This window comes from Oncorhynchus mykiss, chromosome 20, assembly GCF_057628025.1.
Source record: "Oncorhynchus mykiss isolate SJ-2025 chromosome 20, ASM5762802v1, whole genome shotgun sequence".
Taxonomy (NCBI): Eukaryota; Metazoa; Chordata; class Actinopteri; order Salmoniformes; family Salmonidae; genus Oncorhynchus; species Oncorhynchus mykiss.
Window position 1 is genome coordinate 38,738,101 of NC_143041.1, and position 17,448 is coordinate 38,755,548.

At 39.5% G+C, this 17,448-nt stretch overlaps 2 protein-coding genes across 2 annotated transcripts in view; one reads left to right on the forward strand and one right to left on the reverse strand.

The window, feature by feature from the left end:
• The window catches only part of hmgcll1 (3-hydroxy-3-methylglutaryl-CoA lyase like 1), a 32,811-nt gene extending 23,590 nt beyond the window's left edge, over nucleotides 1–9,221 (forward strand). Inside the window, exons 9-10 of the mRNA XM_021576477.3 lie at nucleotides 7,598–7,723; nucleotides 7,995–9,221. Of these exons, the coding sequence (XP_021432152.2) occupies nucleotides 7,598–7,723; nucleotides 7,995–8,099 (231 nt within the window). The 3' untranslated portion in view covers nucleotides 8,100–9,221. The remainder of the gene's footprint in view (nucleotides 1–7,597; nucleotides 7,724–7,994) is intronic.
• Nucleotides 9,222–9,676: 455 nt separating this feature from the next.
• gfral (GDNF family receptor alpha like) lies at nucleotides 9,677–17,304 on the reverse strand. The gene is made up of 8 exons (XM_021576473.3): nucleotides 17,158–17,304; nucleotides 15,125–15,514; nucleotides 12,151–12,216; nucleotides 11,692–12,022; nucleotides 11,304–11,557; nucleotides 10,962–11,042; nucleotides 10,737–10,815; nucleotides 9,677–10,651 (listed from the first exon to the last, which is right to left on the reverse strand). The coding sequence occupies exons 1-8, from the start codon at nucleotides 17,270–17,272 to the stop codon at nucleotides 10,585–10,587; spliced, it is 1,383 nt and encodes a 460-aa protein (XP_021432148.3). The 5' UTR covers nucleotides 17,273–17,304; the 3' UTR covers nucleotides 9,677–10,584.
• Between the last annotated feature and the right edge of the window lie 144 nt (nucleotides 17,305–17,448).

A 17,448-nucleotide genomic window follows, 5' to 3' on the forward strand; every position in this document is an offset into this window, starting at 1 on the left:
CCCGTGACCATTGAAAATAATAACAGGCGTGGATATTTAGCCAACCATTTGTTCTCCTCCCATCTCAACAACCTCAGTGGAAATGAAAGATTTTATCATAGACTTTTCATTACTGAGTGCCAGTAGTCCATGCCACCAACTGGGATAGAAATGAATTCCACTAACCCCTGTCAACCCCGTGTCAACTCTGCTTTTGTTCATGATAATGACATTCCATGCTCTTTGTACCTTTATTTTGGGAAGTTCGGGGGTCCTTTGTTACAAACCCACCTTGGCGGGTCACACAATGACAAAGTATGTACTTCGTTTTTCAGACTTGGCTGGGAAATAGATTTGATCTGGCCCAACGTTTCCATGTAAACTGCAGCTGACTTGCTGAGCTATTGATAGAACTCAGTGTAGCCAGACGCTCTTGACTGAGAATTCAGACCTGTTCTTAATCATGCTTATCTCCTCTACATTAAGCAAAGCAAGACCGAGCCAAAGCTCATCGACAGTGCTTTAAACTTGTGAATCTCGCTAAATACACCACATACAAAAGTATGTGAACATCCCTTCAAATTAGTGGATTCGGCTATTTCAGCCAAACCCATTGCTGACAGGTTTATAAAATATAAACCGCCTCTGGAAGCAATGTCAGCTCACAGAACTATTCATCGTGAGCTTCATGAAATGAGTTTCCATGCTCTATTACTAGCCGAAGATCACCATGCGCAATGCCAAGCTTCAGCTGGAGTGGTGTAAATCTCGCCGCCATTGGACACTGGAGCAGTGGAAATACGTTCTTTAGAATGATGAATCACTCTTCACCATCTGGCAGTCCAATGGACAAATCTGGGATTGGCGGTTGGCAGGAGAACGCTACCTGCCCAAATACATAGCGCCAAATGTAAAGTTTGGTGGGAGGAATAATGGTCTGGGGCTGTTTTTGTGGTTTGGGCTAGGCCCCTTAGTTTCAGTGAAGGGAAATCTTAACGCTACAGCATACAATGACATTCTACATGGTTCTGTGATTCCAACTTTGTGGCAATAGTTTGGGGAAGGCCCTTTTCAGTTTTCTGCATGACAATGCCCTCGTGCACAAAGTGAGGTCCATACAGAAATGGTTTGTTGAGATCGGTGTGGAGGAACACAGATCCCTGAACTCAACCACATCGAACACCTTTGGGATGAATTGGAACTCTGACTGCGAGCCAGGCCTGATCGTCCAACATCAGTACTCCACCTCACTATTGCTCTTGTGGCTGAATGGAAGCAAATCCCTGCAGCAATGTTCCAACATCTAGTGGAAAGCCTTCCCAGAAGAGTGGAGTCTGTTATAGCAGCAAAGGGGGACCAACTCCAAATTAATGTCCATGATCTTGGAGTGAGATGTCCGAAGAGCAGTTGTCCACATACTTTTGGTCATGTAGTGTATTTACAGAGTGGAAAGTATGAATGTTATTCTGATAATGGGTGGAAGTGTGTCAGTAAGGGTCACTATTCCATTTTGTCCAATATATCTAAATACTCCGATGAGTGTTTTCCCAGTGGTGGCTTGAGAGACCCACGAATGGGTTGTACTGTAGCTAATATCTGCTGGGTAGTGGATCTCTATCTTGGATAGAGATGTTTATGTTTACTTGTGGTGTACAAGAAACCTCCCAAAGCTTTAGATGGTCCTAGAACCAAAACGTTTGGGAAGCACTGGTGACAGAGACAAAGTTGTAAATAGGATGAGGATGTTTCATAACCACGGTGATGACAAATCAAACAGGCATGTTGTCCAATAAACCTATGGTTATGAGTTAACCCATGCAATCCAGAGGACATTACATTTGAGCTGTGTAGGTGTATTGTTGAGTGTCATTAAAGTGAAGTGAGATGGGTGTAAAGACCTGTCAGTGGTAAACAACTCTGCCTATTTTCAACAAAGTGACTAAACATTTAGACAGCTTCGTCCGTGTGGTTTGATGGTTGATTACTAAACCCTCACTCCAAGGTCAAGGAGCAAAGTCTCTAGAATAATGAGTGTTAACATTAGTTTAATGTTAATGACTCTTCAAACGCAAGGTTGTTGACATATCAACAAAGGGAGTCATGCCCAAAGGGAGACTCTTTTCTAAAGAATTTGGAACGCTCACGTTGTGCAGTCTTAGCAAGTTTATCTTCGGGAAGCATGTTTAGTGCTCTAGCTAGCTAGCCTACAGCACCGCCTATGACAATATTTAAACTTTTCCCTAAAAATGACTTCTGGAAATTTGGCAACATTGCCAACATGACAGGCTACAAGGAACTCCCATTTAATTGCCTGCTGAGGATATTAGCTTATTAGAAAAGGCCTGTGCCCCAGAGCGTGGTGCAGGAGTCAGTGTATGTGCCAGGTAACCATAGTGATGAAAGCCAGTAACTTGGTGGAAAATATACCTCTCCGTGTGCGCATAAGATCAAGACAATGCTGCCCTGGGCATGGTCCCGTTAGTACACGAATACACAAAGATATCGTGCCTTATTAGAGAGTAAAACACTATCAATTAATCAACCTTAGGTCGACATGAGGTGTCTGCTGTATCTCAAGATGGAAAATATAGTTTAATATACTAAAAACCATGCATCTCAAAGTTAACTATACAAACAACAAAGGTTAGATTGGTGCAAGAATTGGTGCAACCAATGACTTACTTCTTCAGCTTACTGTACAAAACATGGTAGTCAAATGCTTTGAGTGGTTTACACTGTAACTGAGGCTACTTTCTTTAAGAGTGGGGACTCTACTTGGCCAATGAGCGCCATGGTCCGACTAGACAATAGCAGGTTTTCATGCTTTAAGTTAGAAATTTCCCTCTTTTAATTTCTGATGAATCCATATATGTTTTTTGTGTCTACCTCCCTATTACCTACAAATATCAAGAAGATGGTCTGGCTTTACAATGACAGGACAGTTTATTTATTGCTGGAAAGGGCTGTCCCAGGTTAGACATTTGTCAGCCTTGTGAGTTACCATTGAACACAATCTCCTTCAGTTCCACGTTCTATGTAGAGAAATGTCAAGGCTGCGTTGGTGAAACATTGCTGCCTCAAACACTTAACTGAACATACCCTTTCTGCCCCAACTGACACACTGCCGCACTTCAAACAAACAATACTGGACAAGAGTGTGGCAATCTCTCAAATTGTTCACTTACAGTATATTAGCCGCCTTCCGTAATCCCATATCATGTGAACAGCCCGAGTAAACTAAAGTGTATTTAGCCAGGAATGTATTGTTTTTTTTACCTCCACTGCTCACTGAATGTAGCTCTTTAACAGCCAGGCCACATCTGGTTTCTGGGCTACCAGAGGCTAATTGAACACTGGCAATTTGGACTTTCTGACCACCAGTCCCTGTGCATATTACGTCCCATAGAGCAACAGGAGTCAGACGTGTTGTTGAAAAGGATCGCTGTGCTCTTGCATTTTGTTCCACTCGGAAATGGTCCTCCGGAGACCCTTTGACCCTCTCGCAGTTAGCGGCAGAATGCGAGAGGTTTGGCACTGTAAATTACAACTCTGTGTTTACACAACAAAAAAGTCTGCCCAGTACAATATCCTGCCCTGGAGTTAACTAAGGTCTGGGAATCTTGTGCGCAGTGCACATCGGAGTAGATCACTAGGCCTTTGCCAACACAAACAGCAATTACAGGCTGCTCAGACAGCCCCTGGATAAAATAGACCCTTGTCTCGGAGAAAAGGCACCAATTAGGACCATTGTTTAAAGAGCAAACCGTACTTCCATTATTATTGTTTGCTTGGGTCTGTCCCCTAGGGAGAGACGTCCTTCATGGTTTAATTCTGATGTGTCCCCGTGCCACACCGGGGTCATAAGTGAGTTCATTTTATATCACCGTGGGATCCTCTGACATCTGGTTCTGCCACGGGAAGCAGGAAAACGTTAATATTCTCCTGACGGTCGCTGAGATACGTGGAAAACATTGTGAATATCTTAATCTGCGATGCCTCTGAGAAGTAGACGCTTGGCTTCAGGGCCGGCCCAAGCCTTTTGGGGTCCCACCTCTCGGGTAAAACATTTTCGTGGCTCCCCTCTTGACGGCGGAAAGAACTTTTAAAATATATTTCCTGCAATGCACATTTTGCCATGGGGCGTAGAGAAAATATTGCAGTTTTAAAGCAAGTTTTCTGCCATTTTACACATTTTGCCATGGGGCGTAGAGAAAATATTGCAGTTTTAAAGCAAGTTTTCTGCCATTTTACACATTTTGCCATGGGGTGTAGAGAAAATATTGCAGTTTTAAAGCAAGTTTTCTGCCATTTTACACATTTTGCCATGGGGCGTAGAGAAAATATTGCAGTTTTAAAGCAAGTTTTCTGCCATTTTACACATTTTGCCATGGGGCGTAGAGAAAATATTGCAGTTTTAAAGAAAGTTTTCTGCCATTTTACACATTTTGCCATGGGGCGTAGAGAAAATATTGCAGTTTTAAAGCAAGTTTTCTGCCATTTTACACATTTTGCCATGGGGCGTAGAGAAAATATTGCAGTTTTAAAGCAAGTTTTCTGCCATTTTACACATTTTGCCATGGGGCGGAAAGACATTTTTAAAAATGTAGTTTAATTCTACAAACATGACTTACAGTTTCTTCAGAAAGTACATAAAGCTTTGAATTCAGGACCTTCCATTTATTTATTAGCCATATTTTGCAGTTTTACTTCATTGCCTTATTGCAAAAAGGATGCATGTTTTGGAATATTTTTTATTTTGTACAGGTTTCCTTCTTTTCACTCTTAATTAGGTTATAATTGTGGAGTAACTACAATGTTGTTCATCCATCCTCATCCAATCGCAGCCATTGAACTCTGTACTGTAACTGTTTTAAAGTCACCAATCCCTGAGCGGTTTCCTTCCTCTCCGGCGACTGAGTTAGGAAGGACATCTGTATCTTTGTAGTGACTGGGTGTACTGATACACCATCCAAAGTGTAATTAATTACTTCAACATGCTCAAAGGGATATTCAATGTCTGCTCTTTCAAAAATGTATGCCCATCTACCAATAGGTGCCCTTCTTGGCGTGAGGCGTTGGATAACCTCCTTAATCTTTATGGTTGAATCTGTGTTTGAAATGCACTGCTCAAATGAGAGACCTTACAGATAATTGTGTGTGTGGGGTACAGAGATGAGAGAGTCATTCACAAATCATGTTAAACACTACTATTGCACGCAGGGAGTTCATGCAACTTATTATGTGACTTGTTAAGCAGAGTTTTACTCCTGAACTTATTTAGGCTTGCCATAACAAAGGGGTTGAATACCGTACCTCTCTTTCCTTTACTGACATTTCAGCTTTTCATTTTGTATACATTTCTTATACAAAAAAATGAAAACATAATTCCATTTTGACATTATGGAGCATTGTGTATTATGGAGCATTAGGCCAGAGACACAAAATCTTTATTTAATCCATTTTAAATGCAGTTTATAACACAACAAAAAAAAGTTGTGGGGTGTGAATACTTTCTAAATGCACTGTATTCCAATGATCTGAGTGAAAGTGACTAACAAATTCTTTGTGGGCCGCTTTGAGGTTAGGGCCCCTGGGCACGTGCGCTGTATGTCGGTATTCGGACATGATTACTACAAGTTTAGATAGCTGGCTAGACAAACTTACCAATCTAAAAATTGTTAGCTGACATGGCTAATTTAATGACTGTCAGTGACTGACATAACAAGATAAAAAACTGCTGATATATAACCAGATTTCAAACTTGCACCTTGTGTATTCTACTATTCTACCTCTCAAGTTGAGATCCCGACTGATTTCCTAGAAAGTAATGTTTTTTGGGGTCATGGGCCACCTAGTGGCTGGGGGCCCTAAGCTACCGCTTATGTCTCTTATGCATGGAACCGGCCCTGCTTGATTTCATAATTTGTCCCAACGAAGACAAAACGTTCCAAGGCTATTGTAAATAACCTGATGGCTTTGAGGCCTGAGGTCCTCAGAGGCATATTATATAGTAATTTCCCCCCATCCTGAAAGTAAGTGAAGCTGTGTACAAGGTTTTAACACGTGGCAGTTGATAAACTGTATAAAACTCAGGTTCTCTGTTGGAGCATATCAATCATGTTTAAAACCCAACATAACAACAACAGCATATCCCATGATTTGAGAGTTAACATCTGGGAAAACTTCTCTATGCTTCATATTGTCTTTAATGAAACGTAAATGTATTCGACAAGAATAATTAAACTTGTCTGGCGGACTGAAGATGTTTTTATGACATCAACATTTTGGACGAAACAAGCTCATGATTTTTTTCTGAAAGGTTAAAGTTTAATGGAAGACAAATTAGCGAGGTGGGTTTAAGGCAAATGGTTATGCGTTCATGTGTTTTTGAGGTCTTCATAATTTGGAATTGAACTGTCACTTTCAGCTGCACTTCCTGTCTCCTTTGCTTAAAGTCTGAAGGGACAACAAAGGACAACAACAAATCTTTATGCTTTTCTGCATTCTTTATACAGTGATGTTGCATTCCATATGAAAGATAAAAACATTCTTATCATGATAAAGTGGATTATTCTCCCCAAGATCACATGAGGTGGATGTTTTGGGAATGTTTAACTACGATAAGGCATTTCTTTCCTGCAACACTAGTTCAACCAAAAATCAGTGAGCCTATCCCTTGCTAAGCAACATGTTCTGGCTGTTTGGTACCGTGGTCCAACAATAAGCTCAACAATGCATCATTAATTCTCATGTGGAGGCCAGACAGTTGGTGTCGTAGGCAGTAAAAAGCATTTTCCCACAGAAAGTAGAACTCTCTCTGACAATTACTTTTATTGTGGACATTGCATGAACCAATTTGAACTCAGAGACATTAAACAAAACAAGACGTACATTTTATATGTAATTATTTCTACATATGGTTACATCCTATTTTTTCAGGACATGGAAAATACTGAGACATTATACTCAAAGAGGGCAGAGGGTGTCTTGATGTCATTGAAATTGCGTTATTGCCCTGAATTTAAACAACCCCAGCGCTTAGTAACACACACCTTGGAATTAACCATTTACAAATGGACTGTAGGTAGAATAATAATTATTCAATGAATGTATAAAGTTATAAGTATTTGAGTTATAGACAAAAGACCCAAGAAAATATATGTGGAGAACAGTCTTGTTAAAAGTGAGTAAGAATTGAGTAAAAAGTCAACAGAAATGTGTATTTTGAGACTAAGAGGTCACAAGAGGTGATGCAGTTTAACACACGTTACCACGAGGATCAGAAAACATGGTAAAACAATATGGAACTTTCTGCATTTACAGAGTCTGATATTACCAAAAACAAATGATGTGCCACTGGTTTAGTATGACAAAGAGGATGAGAAAGCTGAACTGTGGGGGACACCAGGCTGTTGCGCCCACTCATCTCCGAGAAATGAAGACCACAGTTATCCTAACTGTCTGTAAAACATCACCACAGCCCTGGCAGGGCACGCTGTACCAACACATACAATACAGGAGAACAGGGGACATTGTTCTACATGGGATTTTGCCATCTGCTTGCTCTGTGCGTGTGGTTGCTGAATGTCTCTCCTGTGTGTGTGTGTGTATACCTCAGATGGGGATTTGTGCGGTGGACTCATCTGTAGCAGGTCTGGGTGGGTGCCCATATGCCCAGGGAGCCTCTGGTAACGTGTCAACAGAAGATGTTCTCTATATGCTCCATGGCATGGGCATTAAAACTGTGAGTGTTGCCTCACACATAACCTGAAAACAGCACTTTAAAACAGCTTTGTAATCGCTAGGGAAAATACAGCTCACTCTCATTAATTTGAGAAAGCTTCAGATAGAGGATCGGCCTTGTTTACATTAGTCAAGTTTTTTTTGTTGCATAACTGTCATGTGTATTGGTAGGCCTTCTGTTTCTATTTTCACAACGGTTTATTCTGCAATGGCTCCCCCTGCTGGCAGGGTACCATTCCTGCTTCTTTGATCCCTTGTTTCTTTCATTCCAGGGAGTCGATCTCTCCAAGGTAATAGAGGCAGGTGATTTCATCTGCAAAGCCTTAAATCGCAAGACCAACTCCAAGGTAGCCCAAGCAAGAAGCAAGTCCTCATGATTAATCTGTGCATTGATACAAGAAGAAGATAAAGACCTTTCCCTTTAGCACAGTGTTTTGTCGTGTTGATGCTGCATATAGATAGCCCATGATTCTATACAAAGTGCAATATACATACTTTTTTTAAACCACAATTGATGGCCATTTAGCAGAGGCACTTTATTAAAACGTTGTTGGATAAGGCCTACTTAAATTCAAGAAATAACTGAACTTTTTTTAACCAAAAAACCTCTTCCAGTTATCACGTATAGTCTGTCTGGTAGGAGGTGAAAGATAGAGATGACTCCTCACTAAGTTGTGAAAGTTATTCATGGTGTTTCTGTGGGGGTCTCTTCCCATTCATTTCCAGCTCAGCAGGAGAGTCCTGCTGGATTTTAAACCAGTGAGTGTCGATCATTGTCTCCCTCAAAATGTATTTGTCTCCCTCAAAACGTATTTTCAAGTCCTTTGCTCTAGTAACATGGAAGTCTGCCTGTCTCCACATGTAAAATATTGATTTGTTTTTTCTCTCTTCAAAGCAAATGTTATTTGTCAGGTGCCAAATAAAACCGATATAGACTTTACAGTGAAATGCTTGCTTACGAGCCCTTCACAACGATGCAGAGTAAAACAAATAATAGCAACACAATTCATCCTCACCAGTGCATGACCCCATTCGAAACCATATAGATGGTTGATACTATTCATTTTATTCTGTAGAGTTAAAAGCACAGTAGGCGGCAGCTTTATGTTGACCTATTGTATGTGCAATAGTCAGAGGGGCCAAATGTATTTTACCTGGAGAAGCCTCTTAACCGTTTATTTGTGTTGAAGTAGACGTTCTGAACATACATCTCTAAGAACACCGAACAATATCATGAACTTTGTTGTCTAACCTCCCTTCCACTAGACTGTACTCCTTTTTAAACGCCTTACCAAAGGTCAATATACACAAGTAAATTATTTTATTAATTTGCATTTCAATAGTAATGAATGCAGTTCAATGTGAAGTATTATGTGACAAAGTTCCATAATAATAAGAAATACATTCAATGTATGTAGTGACGTTATTCTATGGGTTCATCTTGCAATAGGAAGCGACGTTTTTATATTATACATTAAATATATAGTTATTTAAAGAAGGGTGGTTGAGTAAGTCTGATTTGTTAGAAAGCCAAGATAACATAAATAATAGTATCCCTTTTTATATTGTAGTTGGATTGGAGGAAATATAAACAGACAAAAACTGAAGTGTTCTGGCAAACCACTGTGAATCCAACATGTTTACTACATAAAGATAATAAAGGTTGATTAAACAAAATTGTTTACAGTTAAAGAGCTAGATTACTGTAGGTTTCAGATTACACATGACATTCTAAGCTTTCAATGTTTGCCTACAGTGCTGCCTGCATATCTAATATTTATCTAATCATCTACTGGCCCCTTCAGTCCAACCTTTCCCAAAAATCAAGGCCTAGCTTTGTTATTATCTTGTGACAATATTGTATTACTTAAATTATTATTTTACTTGAGATAAATCCAAACAGTTGTTAACCTTTAAATATCTTACTGGGAGAGTAACACAGGATTAAACGCACAATCATCTTTTTGACACACATTACCAATATATTTTATGAATGTTAAAAAATACAAAATTCCCATTGTCATAAACACATCATCAATTTTGTAGACATCTGGATTAAGGTGTTGAGGTTCCAAGAAAAGGGGGACATGACAAAGCAATGCATCGTATCAGACTTGAAACAAGTCATAGATGTGACCTTAAACATGAACATCTGCTACATAGCAACGTTAGCCATCATATATCAACCTAATTATGCAATTCTCTAACACGTTCTGTATAGCCAGCTAGCATATTGCTAATATAATTAACTCATGTTGGTTACTGGTAATACATTGCACATGTTAACATACAACAAAGATCTTGTTGTCTTTGCTCCCTTAGGGAAACAGGATGGTTACAAGGCTGTAGAAATATATATAGATATGTTTTTCTTATAAGAAGGCTGAATCAGCTCTACAGCATTGGAGTGACAATAGAGACAAGAAAGAAAATCACTTAAAAGGGATGAGTCAATATTTGACCATCATTGCCTTGTTGACATAACCAGTTGTATAATGTCCCTTACTGACTGTGTTGTGTACCAGTTACTAGAGCGCTATCAGCTTTTTCCAGGAGTTATCACATAAACCATGCCACTGTGTTTTGACACTCAAGCTAACAAGGATAGCAGAAATTGCTTATGGCCGTACATTTGTTTTAATTGCACAAAATTATCTTAAAACAGAGTCATGTTTTGACATATTAGTATAAGTAGCTAAGGAAATGTTGATCAAATAGTATTTTCAAAAAGCTGTTAGATACCAATAAATCTAAATTAGATCAGAAAATGCAGGTTCTGCATTATCAGACATATACCATTGCATACTGTACCATAATCATATGCATAATATATACACAGATACACGCGTTTGAGTGTCAAGGTCAGAAAATTACAACACAATTTTTATCAGGAGGGTGAAATTGAGGCTTTTTGTTCCCTTTGTGCTTCCTATGAGGAAAAAAAGCAATATATCAAACAATTGTATTGTTTACACATTCTACCCTGCATCTATTATTAATGTATACTTACTTACCGTATGTGAAAAACAATCATGACTCCCAACAGTACTACTGCAACAAGCAGTATGTATGCAAAAACATTCAACAGCTGATCTGAAAAAGCAAAACACACTTTAATGTGAAGCTCACATGGTGGATGTCACTTGATTTGACTGTCTCAATACCATTTTGAATAGACACAACAACCATTACAGTGGTGACATTTAGCATTACAGTTGAAGGAGAACTTAAAACATTACCACTCAACCATTCATATCCTGATTCTGATTCACTCATTGGAGGTGGCACATAAGGAGTACTTTCTTTCTTCACTGGTGACACTGAAATACATTTTAAAAACAGTTAGGTTTTCAGCCACTTAAAAAAAAAATCTGAAACACAAACTATTTGCCCCACTCCCCCCACTGACTTTGCTGATAACTTCATTGTTGAGAGAAAATGTACTTAGTTATCTTAAGATGAATACACTAATGTAAGTGGCTCTGCATAACAGTTTCTGCTAAATGACTAAAACGTCAAATGTAAATGTATAAATGATCCAATAAGTAGTGTTGTAGTTAATGACTGTGGACGTCACTCACTAAAATGCGTTCGGTTGTGAAGTACTTCACGCATCATGTTGCACTTGTACAGGTCTTTGCTGTGAAGTCCACCACATGTACAGGGATGCTGAAGTGTTGTTCCCATGGTAGCAATCAAAGCCATTCTGCACTTTGCATCTCCTCCAAGAATAAGAGCAGGATCCAGAAGACTAGTGCATTCATCCATAGCAAAATCACTGCATGGTGTGTCTTCAGTGTCCCAGCAGTTTGATAGGAGAGCTTCTAAACGGTTCCTGTTCATTTATATTTATATAATAAATCATACAGCAAAAATACCCAGGCAGGCACTACAATGTCTACATGAAAACATCAGCAAAATCCCCTGTAGACTTATAGAAATGTTGTATCACGATTGTCCAATACAAACCTGCAGAGCGCCTCCCCCAGGCAGTTGTCAAAGATTTCCAGACAGATTTGGGTCTTGGCCTCCTCCAAATGTTCTCCACATGTGCCACTGTGCAGACCCTCCTTCATATGCAGACAGTCCGGATCGCCTGGGTCACATTCACAGAGGACGAACATCTCTGCGATGTTGTATGGCAGACCAGCGTAGAGCTGTTGAGTGACCTGTTGACAGTGAGTGCTGTTGCATTGCTTTGCCAAACACGTCTGCACAAGAGGAACCATCTGCCTGTTGCAGACATCATCATGGAGGCAGATTGTCATCTGTTGCAAACAGGACCCATCAATATCATGAACTGAAAAATAAGGTTCCGGAGTCAATTATACTGTTTATAGCCCAAACTACAATATTTCCAGTAACATAAATAGTTATAATCGTCTAACTGTGTTCTAAATGTACGAACACGAGGACAACATTCATTACCGTATTCTTTCAGACTGCTACTTTTCCAATCCACAGTTGAACTCTTCTTCTGTTGTGCTACATGGACTTAGATCATCAAAGAGAATAATGCATTACACACAGACTTATACACAACGCCCACAGACCACAACACATTGCTATGTGCGGATAGTATGCATCCTCTTCCCATCAAGAATGGTCTACCATATAGCCAGTTATGCAGGGTTAAACGAACCTGTGGCCACCAGACAGATTTTGACAGCAATGCTAAAAACAAAAAGATAAATTGAAAATGAGAGGCTACAAGGACAAAACTCTTGATGCTGCAATGATAAAAATATCTCAAAACCCAAGAGAGGAATTACTAAAAACTCAGCCAAAGAAGAAAAACAACGCAACCGTCTTTTGCACCAAGTACACCAAGAGTTCGGAGAAAATGAAAGCAACCCTGAAAAAGCACGGGCATATTCTGCAATTAGACAACAACAAAAAAATCGCACACCTCTTCAAGGAACCCCCAATGGTGGTCTATAAGTGTGGTCGCAATATTGGCGATAGTTTGGTGAGATCTGACATACCCCCTGAGCCCACTCAGATACTCTTGACACCCATTCCATGCGCACAGTGTAATAGCACTATAAAAACATCCTTCTTCAGACACCCACATACAGGTTGAAAAATCCCTGTTAGGGGTATCATCTCATGCAAGACCAAGGGAGTAATCTATCTCATCACCTGTACATGAGGGAAAGCCTACGCAGGACAAACGAAAATACAATTAAAACAACACATAGCTGAACACCGCAACTCAATCAGGTATACGATACGAACATTGACTATCCAGTAGCAGCTCACTTTGTTGAAGCTAACCATCCTGTCTCCTCCCTCAAATACACAGGCATTGAGCATGTTGCTCTACCAAGGAGACGTAGTAACATTGAGATTCTACTACTACAAAGGGAGGCTTACCAGATATCCTATCTAAAATATTGACCCCTAGTGGTCTGAATATTGACTTTGATCTCAGGCCCTTCTTATGAACAATTAATTATTGTATGAACAAGTCTTATAAATGTATATATTCTTTCTACGGCTTATTAGCGTAACCTAATATGTTCCCCCTGTTGATGATGCTTATCATTCATTATGGTTCAACCAAAAGATTACATGTAACAAATATGAAATGAAATATGAAACAATTAAATATGTGAAATTGAATTAAACAATAATGTATGTTGATGCTAACATTATGTAAAATATGTAATGTTTCTATATGAGAACAATAGCCTAATATATTTAATATGCCATAATATATTGTTTTTGAACAGTTTTAGTAGTTCATTCTAATTAACTTAATCACTATGACATTGGTTGCACTAATTGCACTGTTTGTCTATATAACCTGGTTCAAGTATTCATGCCATTACTCTGAAGAAGGCACAGTGATGCTGAAACGTTGGTAAATACCCAATACATTACTGCTAGTTTATATATGGAGTGTGAGACTTTATTTTGAGAGTTTATAGTTTATTCGCCGTTAGTCAGGACCTCCATACAAACACATTTTTCTGGGTGTGCGCCAGCTCATGTTTTTAATTGTGCTATGTGGGTGGGACAAAGATTCAAAAACAATATAAATCCAGACACTTATACCAGTACCAGTCAAAAGTTTGGACTCACATTCCAGGGTTTTTCTTTATTTTTACTATTTTCTACATTGTAGAATAATAGTGAAGACATCAGTTAATAGTGAAAACATCAGTTGTGTTGTGACAAGGTAGGGTTGGTATACAGAAGATAGCTCTATTTGGTAAAATACCAAGTCCATATTTTGGCAAGAACAGCTCAAATAAGCAAAGCGAAACGACAGTCCATCATTACTTTAAGACATGAGGTCAGTCAACTTTCAAGAACTTTGAAAGTTTCTTCAAGTGCAGTCGCAAAAACGATCAAGCGCTATGATGAAACTGGCTCGCGTGAAGCCCGCCACAGGAAAGGAAGACCCAGAGTTACCTCTGCTGCAGAAGATAAGTTCATTAGAGGTAACTGCACCTCAGATTGCAGCCCAAATAAATGCTTCACAGACACATGTCAACATTAACTGTTCAGAGGAGACTGTGTGAATCAAGCCTTCATGGTCAAATTGCTGCAAAGAAACCACTACTAAAGGACACCAATAAGAATAAGAGACTTGCTTGGGCCAAGAAAAAGATGAGCAATGGACAATTTGAGATTTTTGGTTCCAACCCCAGTGTGCAGAGTAAGTGAACGGATTATCTCCGCATGTGTAGTTCCCGCCATGAAGCATGGAGGAGGAGATGTGATAGTGTGGGAATGCTTTGCTGGTGACACTGTCAGTGATTTATTTAGAATTCAAGGCACACTTAACCAGCATGGCAATCACTTCTTTCTGCCGCGATACGCCATCCCATCTGGTTTGCGCTTATTGGGACAATCATTTGTTTTCAACAGGACAATGACCCAACACACCTCCAGGCTGTGTAAGGGCTATTTGACCAAGAAGGAGAGTGATGGAGTGCTGCATAAGATGGCTTCCACAATCGCCTGATCTCAACCCAATTGAGATGGTTTGGGATGAGTTGGATTGCAGAGTGAAGGAAAAGCAGCCAACGAGTGCTCAGCATATGTGGGAACTCCTTCAAGACTGTTGGAAAAGCATTAAACATGAAACTGGTTGAGAGAATGCCTAGAGTGTGCAAAGAGGTAATCAAGGCAAAGGGTGGCTACTTTGAAGAATCTCAAATATATTTTGATTTGTTTAGCACTTTTTTGGTTACTACATGATTCCATATGTGTTATGTCATATTTTTTTGATGTCTTCACTATTATTCTACAATGTAGAAAATACTAAAGAAAAAACCTTGAATGAGTAGATATGTCAAACTTTTGACTGGTACTGTACCTATGTCCATTTTAAAAGTAAATAAAAGTTGATTAATACCCTGTAAATTACAGGAGATAAAATGAGTCTTACCAGTTAACTTCTTTCTTGTATTTGACCTGTCCTTTAAATCATGTAGACCCGTTGAAGCCAATGCCTCCAGTGCATTCTGAATGCAGGAGTTGTTGTTCACGACACTCCATATCCCTTGGCACTTTCTTCTGCTCAGGGCGCATGTACAATTAGACAGAGAGGTGCTCTGGAGTTCCATCCACAATGACAGACAGTGGCGCTGAGAGCTTGGAGAGTTGCACTGTTTTTTTCCTTTCTGGCATGAGTCCTTCAACTTCTTATACACTAATGCACAGTGGTGGGACTTCTGGCAACTATGAAGAGCAGAGAGACAGCTATCTCTGGTGGTTATTGGTTGTTCCTTCATAGGATTCCAGCGGGGTCTAACAGAGCTGCTCAGGGCTTGACCATCTACAAATACAGATGCATTGCAATGTAAAAAGGACATGTAATGTACAGTTGAAGTCGGAAGTTTACATACACTTAGGTTGAAGTCATTAAAACTCGTTTTTCAACCACAAGTCAGTTAGAACATCTACTTTGTGCATGACACAAGTAATTTTTCCAACAATTGCTTACAGACAGATTATTTAACTTATAATTCACTGTATCACAATTCCAGTGGGTCAGAAGTTTATATACACTAAGTTGACTGTGCCTTTACACAGCTTGGAAAATTCCAGAAAATGATGTCAGCAAGGAAGAAGCCACTGCTCCAAAACCGTCAAAAAGGGCCAGACGGCGGGTTGCAACTGCACATGGGGACAACGATCGTACTTTCTGAGGAAATGTCCTCTGGTCTGATGAAACAAAAATAGAACTGTTTGGCCATAACGACCATCGTTCTGTTCAGGGTAAAAAGGGGGATGCTTGCAAGCCGAAGAACACCATCCCAACCGTGAAGAACGGGGGTGGCAGTATCATGTTGTGGGAGTGCTTTGCTGCAGGTGGGACTGGTGCACTTCACAAAATAGATGGCATCATGAGGTAGGAAAATTACGTGGATATATTGAAGTAACATCTCAAGACATCAGTCAGGAAGTTAAAGCTTGGTCGCAAATGGGTCTTCCAAATGGACAATGACCCAAAGCATAATTCCAAAGTTGTGGCAAAATGGCTTAAGGACAACAAAGTCAAGTTATAGTAATGGCCATCACAAAGCCTCAATCCCATAAAACATTTGTGGGCAGAACTGAAAAAGCGTGTGTGAGCAAGGAGGCCTACAAACCTGACTCAGTTACACCAGCTCTGTCAGGAGGAATGGGACAAAATTCACCCAATTTATTGTGGGAAACTTGTGGAAGGCTACCCGAAACGTTTGACCCAATTTAAACAATTTAAAGGCAATGCTACCAAATACTAATTGAGTGTATGTAAACTTCTGACCCACTGAGAAATTTATTTAAGAAATAAAAGCTGAAATGAATCATTGTCTCTATTATTCTGACATATCACATTCTTAAAATAAAGTGGTGATCCTAACTGACCTAAGGCAGGGAATTTTTTACTAGGATTAAATGTCAGAAATTATGAAAAACTGAGTTTAAATGTATTTGGCTAAGGTGTATGTAAACTTCCGACTAAAAGTGTTTGTGTGTGCAGTACCAGTCAAAAGTTTGGAGTACCAGTCAACTGTATGTGTCACCAAAGGAGAGTTACATTTACCGTACTAGGTTTGCTTCATTTTGTTCTTAATTGATTCCTTACGAAGAATACTAATGTTGATAGGACAACTAAAAACTACATGTACAGATAGATGTAGGATGTTAATTTTAGCCAGTTTGCTAAAACAGGAAAATAATCCTGCAGCAACGGGAAATGTGAATTATTATGTGGATTATAATTAAGGGAGTATTTTGTTGAGGTTGATAAATGTATATTATGGGAAATTAAGTCTGAAATTTTAAAGTGGAAATAATCAACTTAAGAAGCCTTTTTAAACCTCAAATAGACTACAAGTTTTTAATTTCCTGCAATTGCAGGAAAGTTCTTCTGCAACAGGGTGAACAAATGAAGATCCTACATCTGTACTATGTATGAGAGAATGGGTGCACCTGTCTCAGGGAGGCATTGTGAAGTGAGTAGTTCCAGAGAGGTACAGGGCTCCTCCCATGCACACAGACACCCTCTCACTGTAGGATATTGGTCAAGAATGGAGTGGATGGTCATGTTACAGACCTTTGAGACTTTTATTTGGCAACTTCCATCTGGATTCGAGCACAAAGGAGAAGAGGTAGAAAAACAGGATTTTCAAAGGCAATTAAATAGATGCACATTGGCACTGATATGTATTCTGTTCAACAGGTGTTTGTTTTTTTCGAGGCTGGGCTACCCCCTACCATGTA